Source organism: Sminthopsis crassicaudata, chromosome 1 (assembly GCF_048593235.1).
Source record: "Sminthopsis crassicaudata isolate SCR6 chromosome 1, ASM4859323v1, whole genome shotgun sequence".
Lineage (NCBI taxonomy): Eukaryota > Metazoa > Chordata > Mammalia > Dasyuromorphia > Dasyuridae > Sminthopsis > Sminthopsis crassicaudata.
This window is the reverse complement of record NC_133617.1, coordinates 448,111,286-448,139,208: the sequence shown is the minus strand read 5'-3', so window position 1 is coordinate 448,139,208 and position 27,923 is coordinate 448,111,286. Positions and strand designations below refer to the sequence as shown.

The following is a 27,923-nucleotide window of genomic DNA, read 5'->3' as shown; positions in this document are numbered from 1 at the left end:
AATCTAACCTTTTCATTTTTTCTGAAGAGAAAATCAAGAAGACTTGTCTAAGGTTCATCAAAATAGAACTCAAGATCTGAGACTTGAGATTCAATACTCTTTCAACTAAATAACATAATTAGTTATGACATAATCTTCCTACCATCCAGAGGACTTGTCACCCTTCTTCAGTTCTATTCTCCTTCATCCTACTCTTGCTTGCTAGAAGAAAATATAAACTTCTTAGACTAGAGCTACCGTCTGACACCATTCTACCTTTCTAGCTTTGTTACTCTACTCCAATAGAGTTTTATATTCCAGTCAAACTGGATTATTATTTCCAGATCTTGCCTTGCCTCTTCCTGCCTATAGGCGTTCCACTAATCATATCTAAGCACAAAGCCCATGCTAGTTGCTGGGAAGCTTTTGCTGATTCCCCCCCCCCAATTGTTAGGGCTTTCCCCTTCTTCAGGGTATCTTCTGTATTATTTTACCTATGATTTATCTATCTTCCAAGTGAATGTAAACTCTTTTTAAAAAATTATTATTATTATTATTATTATTATTATTATAGCTTTTTATTTACAAAACATATGCATGGCTAATTTTTCAACATTGACCTTTGCATAATCTTCTGTTTCTACTTTTTCCCTCCTTCTCTCCATCCCTTCCCCTAGGCGGCAGGTAGTCCAATACATGTTAAATATGTTAAAGTATATGTTAAATACAATATATGTATACATATTTATACAGTTATTTTGCTGCACAAGAGAAATAGGATCTAGAAAGAAGATAAAAAAACTGAGAAGGAAAATAAAAATGCAAACAAACAATAACAGAAAGAGTGGAAATGCTATGTTGTAGTCCACACTCATTTCATATTGTTCTCTCTCTGGGTGTAGCTGATTCTCTTCATTACTGAACAATTGAAACTGGTTTGAATCATGTTATTGTTGAAGAGAGCCATGTGCATCAGAATTGATCATATAGTATTATTGTTGAAGTACATAATGATCTCCTGGTCCTGCTCATTTCACTTAGCATCAGTTCATGTAACTCTCTCCAGGCCTTTTTGAAATCATTCTGCTGGTCATTTCTTACAGAACAATAATATTCCATAACAGTGAATCCATAAGTTGGGATTTCTAGCATCTTGAGCACTGTCATGCCTGTAGGTTCTATTAAACAAATCTTTATTTAACTAGATATTCCCTCTGCTTCTCCAATATGTGAAGTCCATCTTGTCCTTTAAAATTCAGGTCAGGTATTCACTCCTCCACAAAGCCTTCCCTGATGCTTCAAATGAAAGTGATTTCTCTCATCTACTATTTTCTTAATATATTTTCACTAGATCTTTTTTCTGTCTTTAGGATGATAGGATTTATCATTTAAAATCTTAGAAATTATCTTTGGTTTGTGACCGGGACTTTAGAGATCATTTGGTTTAATCCGTTCAATTTATAGATGAGAAACTGAACAGTGAATTCTGATCTAAAGTCCCCAGAAGTAGTATTTCAATTCAAATCCAGTCATTTTTATTTTGCCTTATGTCATTATTTATGTGTGTATGCACTCATACTTATACAATTCATATATATATAATTTATATACACATATTTATACACTACATATGTAAAATGTTTATATATATTTTATATATGTATACAAATGTAAAAATATTTATATTTATACTTATATTTATTTATAGATATGCTTTTTATTTACATTGTAAGCACCCTGAGTTCAAGGACTGTGCTTTTTTTCTTTGTATTTAGCATTTATCAAAACCCTTGGCAGGTAGTAGGTTTTTGGTATTCTTGAATTCTACCTCTTTTCTCAATACTATCAACCTTCTTTATCCTGTAGGAGATGTACTACTTTTTCTTTCTTATTCTTCTCCCTATGAAAACATAATTCTAAAGATAAGAAAAAAATAAAATATGATCACCATTTTTTGTTTTCCTCCTTGTACTAAAGCAAATTTTAAAGTTTGGGAATTCAAATATCATAAACAGAACTCAGAGACAGTTTATCCCCAACATCTTGGCTTTTTTTCTTTCCCCTGATTCACTTTATATTCATTTTCGAGATGGAGCTTCCTTTCTCCTATCCAAATCTGTACCAATAAAAAGAATGTTTAGATTGATTCACAAGGCTATATATGACAATTTTGTATTACATATGTGTTACATATTTGCATATGTCTAATGTGTCAATGGGGCATTTATGTTTTAATAGGGGACAAATGTAAAATTTAAGACATCAGGAGTTTTGTGGGGTAGGAAGTTTTATTTTTTTGGAGGTAATTTGTTGTTATTCAGTCATTTTCAGGCATATCTGATTCTTCATAACCCCATTTTGTGATTTTCTTTACAAAGATACTAGAGTGATTTGCCACTGGGTTAAGTGACTTGTTTAGGATTACACAGTGTCTGAGTGTCTGAGGCCAGATTTGAACTCAGTTAGATGAGTCTTCTTGAACCTGGGTAGATGTTTACTCACTGGGTAGTTTACTGGTATGTTTACTCACTTTACTGGGTAGCAGTTTACTCACTGTTCTCCTTAGCAATCCTAGTACCTTCAAATTATACTGGGTAAGGTATTGCCTCTGCATAAAATTGACCTTGGCAAGAGATTGGAAATTATTGTTTTTTATTTACAAAACATATACATGTGTAATTTTTCAACATTGACCCTTACAAATTCTTCTGTTCCAAATTTTCCTTTCCTTCCCCCGCTCCCCCATGGCAGTGTTCCAATACATGTTAAAACATATGTTAAATCCAATATAAGTATACATATCCATACAGTTATCTTGCTGCACAAGAAAAATCAGATCTAGAAAGAAAAAAAAAAAACCTGAGGAGGAAAACAAAAATGTAAGCAAACAACAACAGAAAGAGTGAAAATGATATGTTGTGGTCCACACTCAGTTCCCACAATCCTCTCACCTGGTGTAGATGGCTCTCTTTATTACTGAACAATTTAAACATTTAAAAATGTTCATGTTCTGTAATCCTTCTCTGGGAGGAGGTTTCTTTTCTTTAAATCCTTTTATCTGTGAGCAGGTTTCTTGGGAGGCTTCTGGAGCCTCCAGCCAGAGCAAAGATAGAATTTTGAATTTTCTTCTTCCTGAATCCTGACTCTGAATCTCCTCCAGCTTCCCTGAAGTTCTCCTGGGAAGTCTTGTCCTTATCCTTAACCAGACTGCTCTCCAGGCTCAATGTTGCCTCCTTTTATCCTCCCAGAGAATGGGCTTGTGGGTATTCCAGGGGCTCGTGGGAACTACTTACAACCAATGAACTTGCTCTTTTTAAAGGTGTGAGTGAACTAAAGGTGTGAACCCTGAGCTAGAGAATTGTTAAGTAAGAACCTAACAGGAACTGGTCATTTTTGAAGAGAACCACATCCATCAGAATTGATAATCATATGGTCTTGTTATTGCCATGTATAATGACCTCCTGGCTCTGCTTGTGAAACAATCTCTTTTTAAGATTGATTTGGCAATCAAGTCCTTCAGATGAGAGTACTATTTTTTAAGTCACCTCTTAAAGTGTTAGTACCATTAAAGGATGGAGGGTTAGTATTACTATCCAATCTGAGAAAGGTGTGAGTAAAAAGATAAATGAGAAAAACCAACATTGTAGAAAGCCATAGATAGTGGGGGAACTCTGAGTAAGGTATAAGACCAGCCCAGAGGGAAACTGCTGATAATGTCTGGTTTGCCTCTTTACTCCCCTTGGGGGCATCTCATCTTCCTAAGAAGTCAGGGGGTGTAATGACTTGTGTTCTACTTGAAGGAAGGAGGCATTTAAATAATAATAGTAAGATGCTTATGTGGGCCATACACAGCATCCTATAGTTGGTGCATGCCTAGTATAGTTAGCACATGCACAGTGTGCTGTAGTGATGTAATTGTACCAGCATATTTAAGGCTGAGAGAACTTGAAAAAATGGCCTCCATATTTGACCATTCATGTGTCCCGCCTCTTCACTCCTCTCCTAAGATCAAGGACTTGGGATGGTACCGAGATCCTATAGAGAATTAATCCGGACACTACATAACATGAAGCATTAGGTCCCTGGAAAAGAGAAAAAAGGAAAAATAGTGAAGAAAGGGGAGCTAAGAAGGCATAAAGGATCTATTTCATCTACTTTTAATTATTATGTAGTCCTAGGTCTGCTTACCTTTTAAAAATTGATTTAGTTAAAATTTTTCTGAATTTTCTAATTCTATTATTTGTCAAACCACCTCCAAATCCTCATTTCTAGTTTGATAATATAAAATAAGACATTTATGTTTTTATTGTAGGAACACTGCTACCACTTTTAATTGGATTAATCTGCATTACTTAGATTATATCAATAAATGAAAAGTGAAGTAATCTAGTTATCTAGATTATTTGAGCTTTGATCAGTTTTATCATCTGGAAAAAATTAATTGAAAAGCTATTGTTTTATCCAGATTTATCTGAATCACATCGAGAGTATAGAGCTCAGATAAAGACCTGTTTATTCTCTGCCAAATTGGCTCTCCATCAATCTTTATTTTTTTGTCAGCTTTTGGGACCCTTCTTTTTTTTTCTCCTAGAAAGGAGAACTCTCTCTTTTTGCAGGGGGTTTTATATATGGCACATTATTAGCACATAACAGAAACATAAATAGTATTTGTTAATTGAAGCATGACTTGTTTATTGCATCTTTCATATCACTCTGTTGACTTTCTCCAGGGCACTAAGGATCATAGATTTAGAACTGGATTTGTATTGTTGTATTGAAATATAATTTTTCTGTTTACTAAATATTTATATAGCTCTTTGAGATTTATAAAATTTCTTTTTCAGAATAACCTAATGAGTTAAGCATCATATATATTAATGTTCTTATTTAGGAAACTGAGGTACACATAGGTTAAGTAATTTGTACATAATTTCATAGTTGGCAAGTGGCAAAGTCAGGATTCAAATTGTGGACCATGATTCTTGTTCTCTTTTCACTAAATCAGGAACTGTGACATTTCATTTTTCTGTTCTCAATGCCCAATATAGTAAGTACATTGAGCATAGTAAGGATTCATAACTGTTGACTTTAAATATGTTATTTCTCTGCATTCATTAAGCATATTTAAAAAACCCACACGTGAACACACATAACTAATATATATAGAGTGGCTAAGGAGTTGTTATTCCAGGATGACTATTTAGATTGTATTTAAGCAAATGAAAAAACTTTTCTGGAGAGCTGACTGCTTATTAAGCTAGTAAAGAGGTTGCCACTCCATCAGATTTGGTCTATGGATTCTCACACAAATGTACTCTATCTTGTAAAGTTCTTGTGAGAATTAAATGAGATAATATTTGTAAAATGTATTTAATTCAGTGTCATGTATATAGTAAGTACAACATAAATACCTTGTTCTCCTTCCAATATCTGATGACTTTACTAATCATCTTTCTCACAAACTGTTTTTTATGGTAAATGTAATCATCAGCATGGTCTCTGTAGACTTAGTGAGAAAGAACATTTCCTAAAGGCTTTTCTCTTTATTCATTCTGATCATGGAATGATAACATCCAGGAATATTTGAGTTTTCTCTCTTGAAGGATCATATGTTCTTATTTTTCCTGTTCCTTCCCATAGTTAAACCTGTACTTGATTATGTGTGATGATAATTTTAAGTAGAAAGATCTCATTTGAATTTCCATGGAGAGAATTCATACACTAGCCTCCATATTGCCATTCACAAAGACTTATAAACCAAATTTAATTTTATGTATTTCAGATTTCGTATAATTTTGTTTTTCTACCCAAGCTCATGTTCAATATTTTGAGCATCATAATATTTTCTGTAATATATAGGAAATGGAAATATAAAGGGAAAGGAGGAAAAGCTTTGAAATGTTATGATAATTATATCATCTCTTTTACATTTCTTACTTTTTCACATGAAATTTTCCATAAAGTGGAAGTGGATTAGAATAAAAGGAGAAAGGTTACATTTTTTATGTTGCTTCTAGACTTCTGCCATACCTTATTGCAAGTCATACTTATTAGCATTACATTATATTTATAGTGAAATCAAAGATGTATGGAATATATGCAAAATATTGATTCAGATTATTAGGGAATTATTTATTGCTCTGCAGGACCTTGAATTTTTACACATGTAGCATCATGTAGTCTATATTAAGTCAAAGTTTTCTCTAGAGATTATGCTTTTTAGTATTAAATGGAACTATTTAAATTCTTTTAAGTAACAAGATAGATAAAATACTCATTAAGTGCTGATTTAAGTACTCAGATTTAACAATACAAATGCAAGTAAATAAAAAAGTCCTTATCATCAAGGAGGAAACATGGCTGGTGATCTTCCAGGAATTGCCTGAGTCATCAGTCAGGAGAATAGACCTTAAAGGCCATAAGATAGTAATGGAGGAAGAGAGATAGTATATAATATAGTAATATCTGACTTTAGAATTCAGATATCTGTATATAGAATAACCTCAAAAGGCCTTTAAATGATGAAATTTAGTATTATAAAATTTATATACTCATGTACTTTGTACATAGACAAGAACTTTAGAACCTGAGTCTTTTTATGTACACAAACATGGTTCTAAAAAGTTTGGTTATCTGATTTCCATGCCTATAACAGAATAGAAGCAACACAGTAAGGAGGAGTAATGATACACACACACACACACACACACACACACACACACACACACACACAAGAAACAAACAAAAACAGAAAACATAATTGACAGTTAATGAAGTTAATAGTCCCACTGTAAAAGAAGGGATAAAAATTCGTATAAAAAACAGATGCAAGAATCGAAAATCAGAGAAGCCTGGGATGGATCTATATATGACTTAGTATATTCTGAATATATAACATAGGAATGGATTCATTTCAGTTAAAAATTTTTTAAACACCTGCTGAATATAGAGCTCTATATGAGGTTGGGAGAAATACAAACTTCAGATAAGATATAATTCTTGTTTTAAAATAATATAGAGGGTGAGAAGCTAGGCACAATAAGTATGACTCTGAAATCATTAGGAAATGAAAGGAAGAGAGGAAGGAAAGGAAAAAGAAAAGAAGAAATGATAGACTAAAAGAAGGAAGAAAGGAAGGAAGGAAGAAGGAAGAAAAGAAGGAAAGAAGGCAGGAAGGAAGGAAGGAAGGAAAAAGGAAAAAAGGAAGAAATAAGTATTAAATGCCAACTATGTATCAAGTATTTAACACATCTTGTTTACTCTACAACCCTAGAAGGTAGGTGCTTTTTAATCCTTATTTTGTAATAGTGAAGAGAGGCAAAGAAAGCTTAAGATATATCTGATGTCACATATGAACTTAAGTTTTCTATATTCCAGACCTAGCTCTCACTGTGCTACCTGGTTGCTCTTAAAATAGAATCTGGGATTTTCTTCATGGCCATGTTCTCCAGTACAGCACAGCACACTAGTCTATGTTTTGTTTTGGTTTTTTATTCTAATTTTTTTATTCTTCATCATACATAATTTCACAAATGCTGTTAATTGCAGTCATTTTATTTTAAGGCCCTTTAATTTTTCATAAATAAATACAAGAGACTTTATGATCATTCTTCCATGACAATGTTTTCCTCTCCAGATGGTTTTCTTTTAAGATATACACATCAAAAGCTTTTCTGAAAACCAATGACAAAAAGATTCTTTGATCTTTATATGTGAGTTTACTTAATTTAAATGAAATTAGCTGAAGTAAAATTCTCAGATTTATATTTGAGAACTGAAATAATTAAATATGAGAATATATTATAAAAGTCAGTGATTTTCAATCAAATCATACATTCAAATAGATCTTTTTTTCTTCCATCTCTTATTTTTAGAACCTTTTTCCACTTCTGATGTAATTTTTTAATTATGACATAGACTACTACAGGATCCTCTACTGATCCTCTTCTTTAAACTTTCCACCTACCTTTCTGTCGTGAATAGTGTAAATCTTGCCCAAGCTACTTCCCCCATCTCTTTGGTGCCTCCATCAGAGCCACTACCACATTTCTATGTCCCAAGCTCAGTGCACCTTTTGGGTTAGAGACTTATTATAAATAAGCTTTTGTGGCCTTGCATGGGAAGTTAAGCATTCATTCATTCCATAAACTTTTATTAAGTCAGTGAAGTTTTACCAGTTTTCTCAACTTCTCAGGATTAAATGGCCGAGATTGGTGGGGAAACAAAGATATAATTTGTTACTTCTCCTCACAGGTCAGTGTTTTGTGTTCTCTGATCATTATTATTGTTGGAGGACTGAAGGAAAAGGGAAGTGGGAAGAGAACCTTATTCAACCTTATTGCAATTTTATTGGACCAGTTTTTAGAGAAATAAGGAGCAGTTTTCATGACTTTGGCTGGATTCTGTGAAACGATAATCTGTAAAGTCCCCAGAGTCCAGGCTTCTTCACTGTTGGTCATTAGCTTATCATAAACCTCATGGCAAAACAAAAAATAAAAGTGCCATCAAGTTTATTCATGATCTGAATTTCTCTGGAAAAAAATGCACCTCTATTTTCACAAATCTTTATTTGAAGTTTAGCATTTTTCCCATTATTTTAAAACATCATTCTAAAAAGTAGTTCACAAAAAAAGTTAAAATTATGGCTCTCAAGCATGCTGCAGGTGAATTCAATAGGTTAAAATTTATTCAGGACTTTTTGTTAAATCTTCTACATTGTAGGGCTTCTTAAATCTATATATGGGCCAGGAGGGAATTACTAGTGGTGGGGGAAAGAGCTAGAATTGGCCTTAACACAACTAGTAGGAAAAATAATCGAGTAAAATAAAAAATAAAAAATAAAAAACTTTGAAGAGAATAAAAATGAAGCAAAAAAAAATCAAACTAGATAAATGATGCTAAAACTATAAATTAAGAAAAAAGTCAAAATATGACCAATTTGGAGAGTATAGTTAGAGAATCTGAAAGAATAGTCAACTAATAACAGACTTAATATTATACAGAATAGAATTATTAACCAACACAGATTCATTAGAAGAAATATAGATTCAGAAAATGATTATCTCCCAAAATAGAATCCAATAGTGCTTTAGAGAACAGGTCACAACACAACAATTGTAGTGTTGTCCACATCTTCTAAACAGGAAAAAATTAAAATATGAATATAATAACATTCCAGAAAATAAGCCAAGAAAATTTCTCAGACATACATTTGTGATATACAAATAGAAAAAAATCTCCAGATAAGGAGAACAGTGAATACAAAATCAAACACTCTTAAACATATTACAGTTAAATTCCAACATTATAATGATATTAGAAAAGGACCATGACATACAAATACTGGCTGAATGAACTATGGGTGTTTAGCCTGAGGAAGAAAAGATATGGGGTGGTGGCATGATAGTAATATTCACATATTTAAAGAATTATAATAAAGAAGGACTATGAAAAAGGAGGGATTTATAGCTGAAAAGATCTAAGAAAAAGGATGAAAATTGTAGAAAGGTGTAACTGCCAGGAGGGCATGTTACAATCTATTTTGGTTTTACACTTTTAAATTATTTTGGTTTTACATTTTTAAATTCTTTGCATTTACCTTAGCAATGCACTTCGGGCATACACAGAAAGTGCAGCTAAGTGACAGACTGACTAACTTTTGTCTGACTTTTGTTAATCTTTTTGACAACAACTTTGTTTCCACTGTGATGTGGAAAGGCCTGGATGGCATTTGGAAAGGCCCAAATTGGGCCCCGGGGACATTCCTTCCTAGGTGTAGATCCAGCAGCAAAGTTCATCCCCACCAGAGACATTTGTAACCTGGGGATTCAAGAGAAGGACCAGACAACAGCCCAGAGGGACCAGCCAGATGTCAGCAGCCCTCCAAAAGCTGATGGCAGCAATGTCCCTCCTGACCGTGACACCAGAGACAGCAGACAGTTCCAGTGTTGCAGCTGAAATGGACTGTTTTGGGTGATATGCAATATAAAGACTGTAAATGGACAATGGGCCTGCTTACTTCTCCCATAGCTACTTGCCATATGGTGGCCTGGGGAGAGGCTTTGCCCTAGGCTTTCTATTGAAGGATTATGCTTTTAAATTAGTGGGTGAAAAAACCAACACACCCACCTGCCATTGTTATTGAGACAATGTTACTGGACATGACTTTGCTTATGTGCATCTGTGAAACTAGAATTGCTCTAGGATTGTAAAAAGTGCAATAGAGAATTGTGATAAGCTAGAATTAGTTTAGAATTGTGAAAAGTGCAATAGAGAATTGTGAGAAACTAGAATTGGTCTAGAATTGTGATAAATGTAACTAGAATTGAGACAACCTACCTCACTGATATTTAATTGTTAACTAGAATTGTGATGTTTTACCTTGTCGACTTCCCACCTCAATGTTGACATCCTACCTCACTGGCATCCAACCTCTTTGACTTATTATCTCCTTGAGTATGACTTTAATGAATGGGTTGAACACTTGGGCCACTGTTGAGCCTAGTTCTCATTGTCATATTTCTGTTTACTGATCTGCTGCTTTGTACCTCCTTGGGCATAACACTCTGTCATCTCATGGTGTCATAGCTGGTGCTAAAAGTTTAGCTTGATGAGATGTGTGGTTCCCGTAAAACAAGCGAAGGGAATTGTAAGGATGCGGTTCCCGCAAAACAAGAGAAGGGAATTGTAAGGGCCCTTTAAATAGGCAGCGCCACAGTGCAACGGGAGATTGAGGCCCAGAAATATTCTCTGTGGATATTAGGACTTCCCTGTGGGTGGGATCTTGGCCACATTGAGATAGCTTCATAATGGGTGACTCTCTCACTGATTGTCTGTGTGTGTGATCTAACAGCCCTATATAAGCCCACTGCAGACAGCAGTCGCTCTCTTTAACCTGGCACTCTTTAACCTAGCTCCCTGAGCCAAGCAGATGGATAGCCCAGAGAGGTAAGGAGTTTGGTAGTGAACACCTGGGTCTTCTGACCAGGTGTTCACTAGGGAACCAACAAATCAGGGCATCAAGTCAGGGCACTATGTGAGTAGGTATAATAAAGGCTTAAAAGCTGTTATTGAGCATGCTACTGGTTATTAAACTATAGATTCAAGAGATTGTGGCCAGAGACCTTTGAGAAAGGCATACATCAACAGAATATAAGGGAAAAAATCTGAACAATCAGAGGTGTCCGAAAGTGTACTGGTCAGTGGATTTCCTATTTTCAATGGAATTTGAATGGAAAACTGGCTTACTTTAGAGGAGATTCCATGGCTTGGACTAAAAATCTGAGGGTTTTTTTAACTTTGAGATTCTGTGATTTCATTATTCTGTTTGTGGTAAACACTGTATGCATTTATGTCTCAAGGAAAATTATCTTTTCATACGGAATTAATGCAGTGATTTAAGTGGGAATTAAGTGAAAAAGAAAAAAAAGGAAAGTCATATAAATAACCTTTAAAAAGGCAAAGAAATGAGTTAGCATGCTTTGGGAACAGAGATTAAAAGACTTTGGCTAAAATGTGAAATGTAGAGGAGGATAGGCAGGGGAGAAATTTGAGATAAGGCTGAAAAAATAAGGTAAGAGGTTGTTATGATATAGGAGCCACCTATCAGTGGCTCCTGGAGATCTAACTCAGACTTGTAGAATGGTTCTCTTCATGTGAGAGGATGATGATGATACAAGAAGACTGAGAGGCAGGTGCTGTTCTCTGACCTCTTGATTGAGTGGCTGTTGCATTGTCTGATCTCTCTCCTCTTCCCTCTGTCTCCAATTTATTTCATTCCTAGTCCACAAGCAACACCTGTATCAGTAAAGGCTGCTTTGTAACTCCTTCAGATGTTATGATCCACAGTTGTGGAGGTTCTCGGTTAATTGACCTGCCTCTTCACTTAGGTATAGTCCTTAACAAGAGGGTAATATCAGGTTTTGGAAGATCTTGCAAGGAGTTTGAATTTACTTATAGGAAAAAGGAAGCATGAACAACAGTATAACAGTATTTGCTTGGTAGTATAAAAGATGGATTATAGTGGGGAAAGAATATTGATGAGAAGACTAGGAAGCTTTGTCAAGAATACAAGTAAAAGGTAATGAGGCTCTCCTTTAGGGTAATGGCAGTTGGACCAGAGAGGAGGTGATAAAGATATGAGAGATATTGCAGAAATATGTGGTGGCAATGTGAGAGGAGAGAGAAGGACAGATCTGTAATTCTATTGGCTATAGGGGTGATTAGAGATTAAGAATGACACCTGGGTTGCAACCTAGGTGGTTGGGAGGACAGTATTGCCTTTGACAGCAACAGAGAAGTTAAAAAGTGAGGGGAATTCATTCAGTTTTGGATGTGTATGTTTAAAATACCTAAGGGACATCTAGTTCTATATGCCATGCAGGCGGTTGGAGATGCAAGACTAAAGGTCAGAGAGGTCAGGCTGGATAAATATATTTGTGTGAATCATCAACAAAGAGATGATAAAAGAAGTTCCAGGACAGAACCTTATGGAACATCCATATAATCTAGATAGATTCAGCAAAGGAGACTGAGAAAAAATGGTCAGATAAATAGAAGAACTGGAAAACAGTAGTGTCATGAAAACCTAAAAAGAAGAGTCAAGAAGGGGGTGATCCACAGGTTTTAAATGTGGGACACTGGATGAATAGTAGTGCCATAAAAATGCTAAAGTATGATTGAGGGACAGATAAAAAAAGATAATGAGCCTGATTTTATGACATGTTGATTTTGACCTTTGCAAATGCTTGGAAGCGAGAGAATACAGCTAGTAAGGGAAAACTACTAATACATTTTGCCTGGAACACAGAGATTGGGAGTAGCAGAGACAGTGACTAGACCACTATTTTCTGGGAGTTTGGCATTTAAGAAAAGGAGAGATGATACTATTTTGAGAAATGAACAAGAGAATAAGAAGAGTTGTGGTTGTGTTTTTCTTTTCTTTTCAGAGAGGATATATATATATACACACACAGAAATGCCAGAATAGTAATAATAGCAGAAGCATTGCCACCTGTAGCAATAATGATGACAATAACACTACAGTTTAATATTATATTACGCATATAATATATACAGACATATCTCATTTTATTGCAATTTGTTTGTTTTTTTTTATTTTATTTTTATAAATTGAGATAACCCTGCTTTAAATCTCTGTGTCATATTTTGGAAATTCTTTCAATATTCTAAACTTTTTCATAATTATTATATGTTATAGTGATCTATGATCAGTGAAATTTTATGTTGCTGTTGTAATTGTTTTGGGATGCCATGAACAGAACTCATGTAAGACAAGTAACTTAATCAATAAATGTTGTGTGGGTTGTGACTGTTCCACTGATTGGCCTTTCTCCTATCTCTCTCTCTCTTGGATGACCTCCCTATTCCCTGAGACACAACAGTATTGAAGGATATAACATAAACTTAGTTGATAAAGCAGTGGCAAAATTTGAGAGGATTGACTCCAATTTTGAAAGAAATTCTACAGTGAGTAAAATGCTATCAAACACATCACAGGCCATAGAGAAATCTTTCATGAAAGGAAGAGTCAATTGATAAGGCAAACTTTGCTGTTGTCTTATTTTGAGAAATTAATACAACCACTCTAGCTTTCAGCAACTATCACCATAATCAATTAGCAGCTATCAATATTGAGGCAAGACCCTCCACTGGCAAAAGTATTACAACTTATTGAAGGCTCTCATAATGGTTAGCATTTCAAGCAATAAAATATTTTTAATTTATATATGTACATTATCTTTTTAAAAGAATAATACTATTGCACACTTAATAGATTACACTGTAGTATAAGCATAACTTTTATATGTATTGGGAAAATAAAAAAAAATTCATGTGATTCACTTTATTGTGATATTCTCTTCATTGTGATAGTCTGTGAACCCATAATATCTCTGAGTTATGCCTATGCACACACAAATGTACATAAACATATTACTTTAACAGCTGAAAAATGCTTTACTCATTTGAGCCTTACAAAAATCTTTTGGGATAGGGATTACTGATAATGTGAACCCCCATTTTTGTTGTTCAGAACCATATGGGAAATTTTCAGTGTAGGTATTTTTCTATAGACATACATATACAATTTTTCTGCAGCCTATAAGCTTGGAAGACTGCCTGGGTACTGAGTGGTTAAATGACTTAGCTACAAACACAAATTGTATGAAAGAGGAAAGGCTTAAATTTACATCTCCCATACTCAAGTCTGAATTCTATCCACTTTCTCATGCTGCCTTCTCCCTTTCATTTTACTGAAGCTCAACGAATTTAACTGACTTTTCTAAAGTCTCACAAGTGGTATATTTTTGAGTTGGACTTTGAGCTCAAATATTTCTGACTCTAAACCAAAACTTTAATTAGCTATATAATGCTGTAGGAAAGGCATCAAAAGCCAATTACTTTTATATTAGAAAAATCTTGCATTTTGACTGCTGGTAATATAGTTTCTTACCAAAGGAATTTATTACAATACAAAAACTGTTCAAATCAAATATAGAAGAGCAATCATATAGAAAAGAATTGGTCTCAAAACCAGGCAGAACCTCATGAATTAAATTCTATAAAATTCAACCTTAAAGAGATTCAATATGCCAGTTTCAGGTCAAGGTATACATTTGAAAGATCCTTAAATCTTCAAATATTCAAAAACTTAATATTGCATGGTATTTTAGAGTATTATAATTCCCAGTTGATCTAAGGTGTTTGAAAGGCTTGCAATTTTCCCTCTTTCCCTATCAAACATTGCCACCTTTCTCCAAGTTAATTGAATACCTATCTAACATACAGATCTGACTCTTAAATAACAAATATGACTAAATATGTTACCAGCTTGGAGATACATTGTTGGTCTATTAGTGTTTCATATAAATAACAATTATTATTTCTCTACAACTGGTGCTTCTGCCATTAATGTCTTCAAGCTTTCTCTTGCTAAAGCAGTGAAATTTTTATTCTAAGCATTTAATTTATTAATCATCTAGATACTCCATTGCTTCATAGTCTTCATTAGGCTAATGTGATATTGTATTTTCTACCAGTCTTTGAAGTTCATTGCTTTCACAGTGATTTTAGCTTCTTGAGTCAAACTGGTCTTTCCTAATTCTTGAAGATGTGGTTTATAAATGTTTCTCATCTACAAAACTATATTTGTAAATGAAATATTAGTGGATTTAAGCTTCATTGTTTTCGCTATGTGATCAATTATAGAATGTTCTTGCACATTTGTTTTACTTCTTATTGCACTGATAAACTCAAAAAATAGAAGACATTCTTAACTCTGTGCTGAGAAATCTATGGCTATGCAATTTTCTAGTGAAATCTATATGTCTAACACATCAACTCCAACTACACTTGGATTCATAGGATTTGGATATTTATACATATCAGCCATTGTAACTATTTCCTATGGGTATTCAAAAATGTTCTCTGATATCCATAGTGCCAGCAAACAGCATAAAGTTCAAGTGATGCAAAGGGACATTAGGGGAAAAAAGGTACATCACCTGTTACATTGTCAGCAATAGAGTGTGTGGGTGCTGTATGGCTAGAAAAGAGATTAAAGATGAGGTTTGGAGTAAGGTCCTAGAAGACAGAGTGGGAGGGATCAGCAATGCAAGTACAAGGTTAACCTTGGCAAGGAGAAAGGTTGTTTATCCTCTGTTACTGGAAAAAAGAAAGAATGTGTGAAAAGACAGAGAAGTTTTGAGGTGACAAGGAGAAGTGATGAAAGCAGCAGTAATAGTCTCAACTGTTTTGTCTCTTATTTTTTCAAGTGGGTAATTTTCCATAATCATTTCAATTCAGCCCCTTTCTATCTTATGATTTTTCTTAATTTAAAATTTCAGATTTCTAATATATGATTTTTATGTATTTATAAAAGTGGAAAATTGTTTAACCTACCTTACAGGTAATTATGAAATCAATAAAGTTCTACATAAATTAGAGTTATTATAATGCTTTCACAGAATGTTTAAAACCAGTGTGTTAATTGGTTGAATTGAATTTCTCTCAAAATTTTCACTTAAGGTGTGAGAAGTTATTTAGTTATATGCAAAATTGATATGTAATTCAATTTATATGTTAACCTATCTTCATCCTTCATTAAAAGAGATTTTATTTTCAGTTTCTATTCATATAGAAATTTGTGTGTTTTGCTGAAAACAACTTATATGGATTCTGAAAATTACTGATTGCTTAGAAACTGAAGGCCATTTCTTATTTAATGAATACACAGAGGTCATAGAACCAGAAAAGCAAGATTAGAAGAGACCATTAAGCACAAAGTCTTACAAAAATGAAAGTTGAAAACTATCTTTACATGTATTTGGAAAATTAAAAACTATTGAGAAAAAAGCATATATAGATGAAATCATCTGATTTATATTTCACTATTTCTGAGGATCCATAATTGTGAAGAACGAGTTAGCACCCTGGATGCCCCAGAATCAGCCAGAGTCAGGATAAGCAAAAGTTCTTAGTCTTTATTCTTGGTCTTTACAGGTAGAAGGAAATTGGAATGGACACAGGGTCTCCACGAACTTCCTTGTAGTCCTCTATCGACAAAGTGATTCTGGCTTGTCTTACTCCAACCCCTAATCCTTGCCACAATTATCTGTATACAACAAAAGATTGAAACAGTAAAGAATAGTGGGAAGGATCATTTTCCAAGCATATGCTAATAGAGTATTGTCCAATTGGTAATTAGCCTTAAGTGCTTGGTTGTCTGACTTCAATGCATCAACTCAGAATTTTAGCCCTTTACATCTCCTGTTTTCTTTTGTTTTAGAACACAGGTGGTGACGCCATCCCTGACTTCTCAGGAAAGGAGGTGAAAACACTGAAAAAGAGGTGATCATACCCCCCCAACTATTCAGGAAGGGAGGTGAAAGCACTAAAAAGAAGATGATCACACCTTCTCTGACATCTCAGGAAGGGAGATGAAAAGCATCAAAGTGAAGTGGAGATTGCTAGCAGGTTTCAGGACTGGTGGGTCTCATTGGAAAAAGGTGTGCACAAACCCATCAGCATGGGAGGTATTACATAAGCACATAGCAATAACACACAGGCTATTAGTGATGACTCTCCCCACAGCCAGTGTAGGCTCAATGTGGTATAACAAGCATGAATTGTATATCTAGTAGTGTTATAACAAACAATTTAAATCAACATGGTGTTGTGAAAGATTTCCAGAAGTTCTAGAAGGAGGATATGTAAACAACAGTCACACATACACCTTCTTCAGCAGTCAAGAGATAGTCCAAAACCAATCTATTGTCCATTGCTTCATGTGTCAGGGAATCTAATGATCCCTGTAAGTTTTTGAAGTCCTGCAACAGTTTTTTTTATGTGTTAGGGAATCCAATGATTCCTGAGAGTTTTGAAGTCCTACAACAATCTTATCATATTTTAGAGAATCCAATGATCCTGAAGGCCTTGAAGTCCCACAACAATCTTTCATGTCCCAGGGACTCCAATGATTCCTGAGAATTTCCAAGTCCAACAATTTTTGATGTTCATGAGTCAAACACCATAACTGCCAGGCTCTTTCAGTGGTGGGCACAGTCAGCAATGGAACCACCCAATGTTTCCTGGGTCTTCTCCTTCATTTCAAGGGTCTGCTCCATCTCTCTCTGATGGACAAGGCAAATACGGCTCTTTGGCACCCATCTGATTCCTACTCCATCTGTGAAGATATAAGTAAACCCTCTCCCCCAAGCAGTTAACCTATCTGGTCCCTTCCATTCACCAGGGAATTTCTGTGTATGAAATTCCCTTTCTGGGAATTTCTGGGTCTCTCCACATCACCTGGCAATTATCTAAAGATAGTGAAGTTCCTCACACTGGACACTGCCCTTCCAGTGGGTTATAAAATCTGTCTGCCAGAGCCAGTGCATCTTTGTCAAAAATCAAGAAATTAATAATATAGAGAGCTAGATTTAGAGGTTCTCTAGGGTTACCTGTGGCTCCCCCTTTCTTTTGTTTTTGGAGGAGCGTCTTAATGTCTTTGTTTCTCTTCTCTACTATTGCCTGTCCTTGAGGATTAAAAGGTATGCCAGTAGTGTGTAAAATCTTTTACTGTGCACAAAAGTGTACAATATGTTTAGAAGTATATGGAGGTCCATTATATGTTTTTATTGCTTGTGGCACACCCATAATTGCAAATGCTTGTATAAGGAATTCAGTGACCACTTAGGCTGTCTCTCTTGCTGCTGGTATTGCAAAAGTAAATCCTGAAAAGGTATCTACCACAACATGGATAAAAGACAGATGACCAAAACATTTATAATGGGTCACATCCATTTGCCAAATTTCATTAGATCTCAAACCACGAGGGTTCTTCCCTGGAAGGAGTGCAGGAGTGTAGAAAGGAAGGCAAGCTGTTGTAAACATAAAGCTCAAGCAGCCTGATGATATTTAAAATGAGATTTTTGGGCTTCCTGAAATAAAAGAGTATTGGCCAACATGGTTAGAAGACTATCTGCCTTTGAATTTCCATCTAAAATAGGACCTGGAAGTCCACTATGAGAGTGGACATGCAAGATATAAATCTTACCTGGATGTTTTCTCACTTGCTCTTGAAGTTCCTTAAAGAGCTAATATATATTAGAGGCTACAGATTTTATTTGGGCAGTGACAATTCTTTGTACCATACCTACTGAATAGGCTGAATCAGATATTATATTTATATCTCCTGGATAATAAGAGTTAGAATGATTGCATACAATTCATTCTGCTGAGTGGACTGAAAAGGAGTTCTGACTATTCTCTTTATAGTTAAGTCACAAGAGTATCCAGTACAGATATATGTTTGTATGCATCTGTAAAGATAGTTGGTCTTTGACCAACAGGATGATTTCAGAAAGGCGTGGAGAGACTTACTTGAACTGATGCTGAGTGAAATGAGCAGGACCAGGAGATGATTATGCATTTCAACAGCAATACTATATGATAATCATTTCTGATGGACCCGGCCCTCTTCAACAATGAGATGAACCAAATCAGCTCCAGTAGAGCAGTAATGAATTGAATCAGCTACACCCAGTGAAAGAACTCTGGGAGATGACTATGAACCACTACATAGAATTCCCAATCCCTCTACCTTTGTCTGCCTTCATTTTTTGATTTCCTTCACAGGCTAATGGTACACAATTTCCAAGTCCAATTCTTTTTGAACAGCAAAATAACTGTTTGGACATGTATACTAATATTGTATTTAATTTATACTTTAACATATTTAACATGTATTGGTTAACCTGCCATCTGGGGGAGGGGGTGGGGGGAAGAAGAAGAAAAATTGGAACAAAAGGTTTGGCAATTGTCAATGCTGTAAAATTACCCATGCATATAATTTGTAAATAAAAAGCTATAATAAATTTAAAAAAGTAAAAGTAAAAAAAAAAGATAGTTGGTCCTTTAAGAGAAATTTTAAAAACCTTTTCTTCAAGAATCCATCACCAATTATATAATAGTCTGGTTATCTTTAATGGAGACCCATGTGTAAAATTTGGAGCCCTGGCTAATAAAATTTGCCACTCTGGGATGGTTTCACAGAATACATTAATTTGTGCATTAGCATAAAAGGTGTATATCTTGTCAGGTCTTATCCCAGATAATTGTACTGCTAGCTTAATGGCCTTTAATAAAATTCTAGCCACAAACACTGGGTAAGGAATAAGGCTTTTTTTCTGGTTGTGCTGGGAAATTCACCCACTCAATCACACTGTCTCCTTGATGAACAACTGCTGTGGATGGATGCCTCTTGTGTAGCAAAAACTGATATTTCCAAGGGTTTTTGAGTGACTCTTTCAACCACATTGGATAAAGCCAGTTCAACTTCTCTCAAAGCCTCTTGAGCTTCGTTTGTAAGGTGGTGTGGGTGAGTTTAAAGCACTCTCTCCCCTTAAAATGTCATATAATGGTTGTAATTGATAGGTAGTCAAACTTAACACTGGCCACATCCATTGGATATCTCCTATCAATTTCTGAAAGTCATTTAAGGTGTTTAGCTTCTCTGTTCTTAAGGAAAGTTGTTGTATTACACCCCACCTTAGAGTATACTTCATATCCTAAATATTGAAAAGGAGCGTGTCTTTAAATTTTTTTTCTGGAGCTATGTGCAATTTGTAGTTCCTGAGTGTTTCCATTGTCTTTTGTAGGATGCTTCTAACATTTGTTCCTCAGGTGCACATCCCAATATATCATTCATGTAATGTAATAACATTACTTTTGGAAATGCTTTTCTTACTGGAGTAAGAGCATCAGCAACATATCTTTTATAAGGATCAACTAAGTTAATGCTGGACACTGAAAAGGCAAATCTTTTTCATAACCTCCTTATCTAGAGGGATAGAATAAAAACAATTCTTAATGTCTATAACCTAAAGAGGCCATTTTCTAGACAACTGAGTAGGAGATGGAAGTCCAGGTTGAAGAGTTGCCATAGTTTCCATCTGTTCATTTACCTTTCTTAAATCAGTCAATATCCTCCATTTTCCAGATTTCTTTCTTACAACAAATACTGGAGATTTCCAAGGACTTAGAGAAGGTTGTAAGTGTCCTTGGTCAAGTTGCTCCTGTACTATATCTAATAAGGCCTGAATTTTGTCGCTACCTAAGGGCCACTAGTGTATCTACACTAGTGTATCAGTTTTCCATTGGATAGGAACAAGTGAAAGTGTTGGCCACCTTCAACAGCAGCCCTGCCTAAAAAAACCCAAAGGATTCATTTTTAATCCTAATTGTTGTAAGATGTCTCTTCCCCACAGATTGATGGGGAATTTTTCACCTATAAAAGGAGTAAAATCTCCTGTCACCTTCAAAAGTCCATCTCTAAAGGTTAGCACTAATTTCAACTGCTATTGACCCTCCTACACCAGACAATAGGTTTCTGCCTTAATGTTTGGCCAGTGACTGGGCCAGTTGGCACCTCTAGTGACTGTATGATCTGCATCAGAGTCTACCAATCCTTCTAATGGTATGCCATTTTTATAGATAGTAAGCATAGTTCATTCAGCTGTCACAGCTGCTGTCCTGTATATTCCTGGATTTTGTTGCTTGGAGTCAGAATCTGGGTGACTATCACCAGATTGCTTATTAGGAGTCTGTATTAATAAACCCGATGCTGCTACTACTCCTGGTTCATAAGTCACACATTGTCTATCTATATTAGTGACTGGGATATTATCTACACAGTCCCCAGTTTCCTACATCAGTATATGGATGAACATTATTTTGTAATTATACTCAGGAGGTGAAATGGTCAATCCTACTGTTCCTGGAGGCAAGGGATCCATAGGCTGGAGAGGAACAGATTTCACCTCTCCAGGACATATATCAGTTGTCCCAGCTGCATACAACTCTATTCTCCCCAATTGTAATCCCTTTCTCCCATTAGATTGCTTCCTGGCTGATTGATTGTGTCATCCTTTTTTCCCATCAGATTGCTTCCTGGCTGATTGGTCTTGTCTGGGTCCTGAACAACTAGGCATTCTCTGGGTGTAGCATTGGCTGCCATCATGCCCTAAGTATTTTTAGCTTTTGGTCCTTAGGCTGGGCCTCTCATCCTGTTTCCCCAAATCAGTCTACATTCTGATGCCCAATGGAAGCCTCTGTTGCATTTTGGAATGGGGTATTGGGTCTTGTTCTCCTACCCTGTTTTCTCACTCTGTCTCTATGCCAACATTGAGCTCTCAGATGCCCTAATTTAACACATTGAAAGCATTGATGAGTCTCTCTGGGAATCCCTTGCCAAAAGGGACCCTTTCTTCCCATGTTGGGATCTTGGAAGTCTGCATCATAGCCTGACTATAAAAGGTATTTGTGCCCACTGTGACACAGTGTCTTATGATCTGTTCTAAAATAGCATCCTTGCATAGTCCTAGTATAATTCTTCCACAAACCTCATTAGCATTTTCTTTAGAAAGTTTCCTTATCATAATTTCTGTTACTGCATTTTCACCATTAGTTTGTATGATAGCTGTCTTCAAACGTCCCACAAAATCAGCAAAGGGCTCATTTGTCCCTTGTGCAGTTTTTGTGAAGGCCTTTCCATTGTCGTTTTTATTGGGGAGAGAAGCCCATACTTTGATAGCAGCAGCAGCAATTTGCTCATATGCTGCTATGGGGTAATTAATCTGTACTGAAATGTCTGCAGAAGAACCTACACCTATTGGTTAGTCATAGGTGATTGGATGAGTAACTCCACTATGACTATTTTGTTGAGCTTGTATCCTACAGAGCTCACTATATTCAGAAAGCCACAACAAATTTTGTCCAGGTTCTAAGTATTTCCTTGGTATAGATTTCCAGTCCCTAGGGATTAAGATTTCATAAGCCAAATTCTGTAACAACATTTTAACATAAGCTGATGTAGCCCTATGAAGAGTACAAGCCTTTTTCAGGTCTTAGAGGATTTCTATATGAAGAGGAGTGTATCTAATACTTTCTTGACCTGAAGTTGAATCACAGGATACCTTCCTATTTTCAAATCAGCTATATCCTGCCCTTCCTCTGTGGCTTTAAGTAGTGCCTTTTGCAATCTAGTCATAAGAGGGGGTGATTGCTGTGGGGGAAGTGCTGTTGGTATCACTGCCCCTCCCACTCCTCCTCCTCCCTCCATCCTGGAAGGTAGAGTTGATGGGGGCATATCAATGATCTGTTCTGTAGGCGGAGTTGAAGCTGCCTTGTGAAAGCAAGAATCACCATGCCCTTGAACATCACTTCATTCCTCATGCCCTCTGGTGATATCACCATTAATCTGTTCTTTTTCTTCCTCTTTTTCCTCACACTTCCTCATCTGGCTGTTCTTAAAACTTTTCTTTGTTTTATAACTAGCAGGATTCTTTAAGGCCAATTGCATTATGTTGTATATATAGAATGTTTCCTTGAAAATTGAATGAGGACCTTTATCATTGTAGTACTCACATAGTTGATTTCCTACTATTTTCCAATTATTTGGCCGTATATCTTCTTCCTTTAAGAACCAAAAGGAGGTGTGTTCTAATGTACCCAAGAGTCTAGCAATCTGTCCCAAGCTATAATTAAGCCTTGTCCCTTGATCAACATAAGTATGCTTTCTACAGTGCCCCTTTGGGGCAGGGCTGGGGGTGAGGCTGAGAATGGGGGAGAATTAGGGTCTTTGGTCCACATGTTGGGCACCAAATGTGAAGACCTAGTTAGCACCCTGGATGCCCCAGAATCAGCCAGAGCCAGGATAAGTAAAAGTCCTTGGTCTTTATTCTTGGTCTTTACAGGTAAAAGGGAATTGGAATGGATACAGGATCTCTGAGACCTTCCTTTTCCTCCTCTACTGCCAGTGACTTTGGCTTTTCTTACTCCACCCCCTAATCCTTCCCACAATTCTCTGTATACACCAAAAGATTGAACCAGCATAGAATAGTGGGAAGGGACATTTTCCCAGTATATGCTAATAGAGTGTTGTCCAATTGGTAATTAGCCTTAAGTGCTTGGTTGTCCAACCTCATTGCATCAACTCAGAATTTCATCTCATTACACATAATCTAATCAGAATATTCCTCTATTAATTTTTTTAAATTAGTTTTTTAAAAATTTTAAACAAAAATAGGAACAAAGTTTGCCATGTATACAGCAAAGCATGAAAGGATTCAAAAATAAAAAAGCAATAATATAATAAACACTAAACATTGTATTCAGTTGTTCATCCTTGCTTCTTTGTAGATTGTCTTTTGTTCTCTACTGTACACTTTTTACTTTATTTTTTCCCCCTTCTTTGTCTTCTCCTCCCAAGAAGGCTACAATTAAGCGTGGATATCTATATATAACTATCTGTAGTCATACTCAAACATACACACACACACACACACACATTCATATGCCTCCATGAAAAGAACATACAATACTTGTTTGTTCTCTGTTTCTTTGAAGGTAGATAACGTCTTTGTTAGGTTCTTACTAAGTGCTAATGAGATAATGAGATCTTGGGTTTTTACTAAGTGTTAAGTCGGTACTTAACAATTTTCTAGTTCTGGCCTTTCCTGGGAGTTTGACTTGTGAATTCCTGGGGAAGAGCTTGCACGCTTAGGAGGAGCAAGTTCATTGGTTGAAGTGGTTCTTCCCAGAAGCCCTTGCATTATACCATGCCCATTCTCTGGGAGGATAAAGAGGGCAGCACTCCAGAGATAGAGAGTCTCTGCTCTAGACCAGGCTTAACGTGGCTCTCTGCAGGAAGGGAAGTCACTTCTCTGGACGAGAGTTAACGGCAACTATCTGGAGACAACGGTTCTCTACAGGAAGAACAATCTGTCTGAGAGATTTGAGTTGACACAGCAGTTCTCCTCCCAGAGAGCGATCTGCAGCTTCCGGAGACAACAGCACATTACACATCTTCCTTCATAAGTCCAAATAATTCCATATATTTCTAACTCTTCATTTCCTACATTACAGAAATATTGTAATTATTAATTATGTTAAATAGTTTAAAACAATATTGATTAATATGATTGATATGTAGTGTAGTTTTCTTATTTTTTTCTGTTTTGATTAAATCTATTTTAGCTTTCACTTTCTCTGAGATTACTACCCTTGCTTTTTTTTTTTTTAACATAAATTGTACTCCTGATCCTTATTTTATATTTGTGTATATCTTTTATTTCCTACCCTTCCTGATTTCTCTACTTTACTTCTACCCACTACTCCTTCAGTTTTCCCATCTTGCCCTCCTGTTATCTAACCTATATACTTATATATACTTACATACTTACCCTCTCCTCTTCATCTGACCCTATATCTCTTTATCCCATTCTTGTTAATCTTTACACCTTATCACATTCCTGTTAATCTATACACTCTTCTATACCCCTACTTATCCTAGTTCCTTACCCTCTTATTTCTTTATAATTTTAGAATTTTATTCCCTTCTAAATTCATATATTGCTTCCTCTTTAACTCTGATTTGATATGAGTGGTGTTCTCGCTAACAATCCCCCCTAAACCTCTTTCATCCTTCCTATTCCCTTATCCTTTTATTTTTTTCTGATTTTTATACATATATGTATAAGACTTTTATACAAATATGTATAAGTTTATATGTATGTATGCAGACACATACATATATACAAATATATATATATATATATTTGCATGTATGTATATGTTATATATATGATTATAATTTCTTCTTTAACCCATTCCTGATATAAGTAGGATTTCAGAACTACCAGCATTTCTCCCCATCTAATTCTCAGTTTTTCCTCTTGTACCTCATATGTTTAAGATAATTTACCTTTTCCTACAGTTTTTCTTTTTAAAATCACATCATATTCAGCTCTATCCAATCTTTCTTTCAAACTACCTAATTACTAATGACTATCTTAGATGTAATGTTTATATTTCCATGTATAAAACAGTTTATCCTTTTTAAGTCCCTTATAATTATTCTTTGATGTTATGTAGTGTGTATTTTTTTTGGATCTTATATGTCAAATTTTCTATTAAATATTGGTCTCTTTTCAACAAAATTGTGGAAGTCTGGCATTTTGTTGAATGCTCTTTTTTTTTTTTTTTCATTCAGAATATGCTTAACTTTTCTTGGTGTGATATTTTTGGCCATAATCCCGCTCTATGATAAAATTTTGCCTTTTATAACAAGTGTTAATTTAGCTGAGCCTTATAAAAGATATGAATGGACAGTTTTGCCATAGGGAATGAAAAATAGCGCTACTATGTGCTAATTGTATGCAACTGCTGCTCTTACTCCAGTAAGAAAAGCATTTCCAAAAGTTATGTTGTTACATTACATGGATGATATCTTAGGGTGTGCATGCGAGGAGCAAATGTCTACAAAAGACCATAGAAAGATTAAGGAACTACAAATTGCATATAGCTTCAGAAAAAATTCAAAGTCATGTTCCTTTACAATATTTAGGATATGAAGTATATTCTAAGGTGCTTAGGGTAGAAAAACTTTAAGAACAGAGAAATTGAAATCCTTAAATGACTTTCAGAAATTCATAGGAAATATCCAATGGATGCATCCAGTGTTAAAATTAACTCCCCATCAATTGCAACCATTATATGACATTTTAAGAGGAAACAATGCTTTAAACTCACCACACCAGCTTACAAATGAACTGGCTTTATCCAATGTGGTTGAAAGAGTTACTCAAAAACCCTTGAAAATATCAGTTTTTGCTAGAAATAGCAGTCCTTCATCAAGGACACAGTGTCTTAGAGTGGGCGAAGCTCCCAGCACAACTAGAACAAAGCCTTCTCCTTACCCAGGGCTTGTGGCTAGAATTTTATTAAAGGCCATTGAGCAAGCAGTACAATTATGTGGGATGAGACCTGACAAGATAAACACCTTTTATATCAATGCAAAAATTAATGTATGCTGTGAAACCATCCCAGAGTGGCAAATTTTATTGACTACAGTTCTGAATTTTACACATGGCTCCCAAATAAAGATAACCCAACTATTACATAATTGGCAATGGATTTTTGAAGAAAAGGTTTCTAAGATGCATGCAAACAGAACATTTGTACTGTATATTCTCATGACTTATCTATAAACAGAGTAGTCAGAACTCCTTTTCAGTCCACTCAGCAGAGTGAATTTTATGCCATCATTCTAGCTCTTACTTATTATCCAGGAGACATAAAAATAATATCTGATTCGACCTATTCAGTAGGTATGGTACAAAGAATTGCCACAGTCCAAATAAAATTTGTAGCTTCTAATATATATCAGCTCTTTAAGGAACTTCAAAAGCAAGTGAGAAAGCATCCAGATAAGATTTTTATCTTGCATGACCACTCTCATAGTGGACTTCCAAGTCTTATTTTAGATTGAAATTCAAAAGCAGATCACCTTCCAACCATGTTAGCCAATACTCCTTTATTTCAGGCAGCCCAAGAATCTCATTCTGAATATCATCAGGCTGCTGGAGCTTTACATTTGCAATTTGGGATAACAAAAGAGGAAGCTGGGAGCATAGTAAAAGGCTATACAGCTTGTCTTCCTTTCCACACTCCTACACTCCCTCCAGGGAAAAACCCTTGTGGCTTAAGACCCAATGAAATTTGGCAAATGAATGTGACCCATTATAAACCTTTTCGTCATCTGTTTTTTATCCATGTTGTAATAGACACCTTTTCAGGATTTACTTTTGCAATACAAGCAGCAAAAGAGACAGCCCAAGTGGTCATTGAATTCCTTATACAAGCTTTTGCAATTATGGGTGTGCCACAAGCAATAAAAATAGATAATGGACCTGCATATACTTCTAAACATTTTGTCAACTTTTGTGCCCAGTATCAGATTTTACACAGCATTGGCTGTGTATACCTTTTAATCCTCAAGGATAGGCAATAATAGAGAGGAGAAACAGAGACATCAAGACACTCCTCCAAAAATAAAAGAAAGGGGGAGCTACAGGTAACCCTAGAGAACTTCTAAATCTAGCTCTTCATATTAACTTCTTGATTTTTGACAAAGATGCACCCACCAGAAGGTCAGTGTCCAGTGCATGCAGCTCCACTATCTTTAGATAATCACCAGGTGATATGGAAAGACCCAGAAAGTGGTGAATGGAAGGGACCAGATAGGTTAACTGCTTGGGGGACAGAGTTTGCTTGTATCTCTACAGATGGAGAAAGAATCAGATGGGTGCCAAAGAGCCATATTCACCTTGTCCATTGAAGATAGCAGAAAAACCAAAAAAACCTTGAAACAAAGGAGAAGACCTAAGAAGCATCAGACTCTAAAAGAGCATGGCTCTTAATGAGACTGTTTCAGGAAAACCAGCAGAAATCATTGGATTCCCTTACACATGATGAGATTTTTGTAGGACTTCAAAATCTGCAGGAATCTTTGGATTCTGTAAGATGATGAGACTATTTCAGTATTTTGAAACTTGCAGGAATCATTGGATTCCCTAACACATGGA

At 35.5% G+C, this 27,923-nt stretch overlaps 1 protein-coding gene and 1 pseudogene across 3 annotated transcripts in view; one reads left to right on the top strand and one right to left on the bottom strand.

Annotated features, from left to right (window-relative positions):
- Nucleotides 1-27,923, top strand: part of CFAP95 (cilia and flagella associated protein 95) — a 93,570-nt gene that overhangs the window by 5,181 nt on the left and 60,466 nt on the right. The window contains exons 1-2 of one of the 3 annotated variants that reach the window (XM_074280717.1): nucleotides 10,867-10,926; nucleotides 16,787-16,828. The exons of 1 other annotated variant lie outside the window; for it this stretch is intronic. In XM_074280717.1, coding sequence (XP_074136818.1) covers nucleotides 10,910-10,926; nucleotides 16,787-16,828 — 59 coding nt within the window. In that variant the 5' untranslated portion in view covers nucleotides 10,867-10,909. Of the gene's footprint in view, nucleotides 1-10,866; nucleotides 10,927-16,786; nucleotides 16,829-27,923 lie in introns of those variants that run through there. One more of the 3 variants, XM_074280718.1, reaches the window with a different exon arrangement.
- On the bottom strand, nucleotides 14,879-15,454 carry LOC141552229 (PRELI domain containing protein 3B-like; annotated as a pseudogene).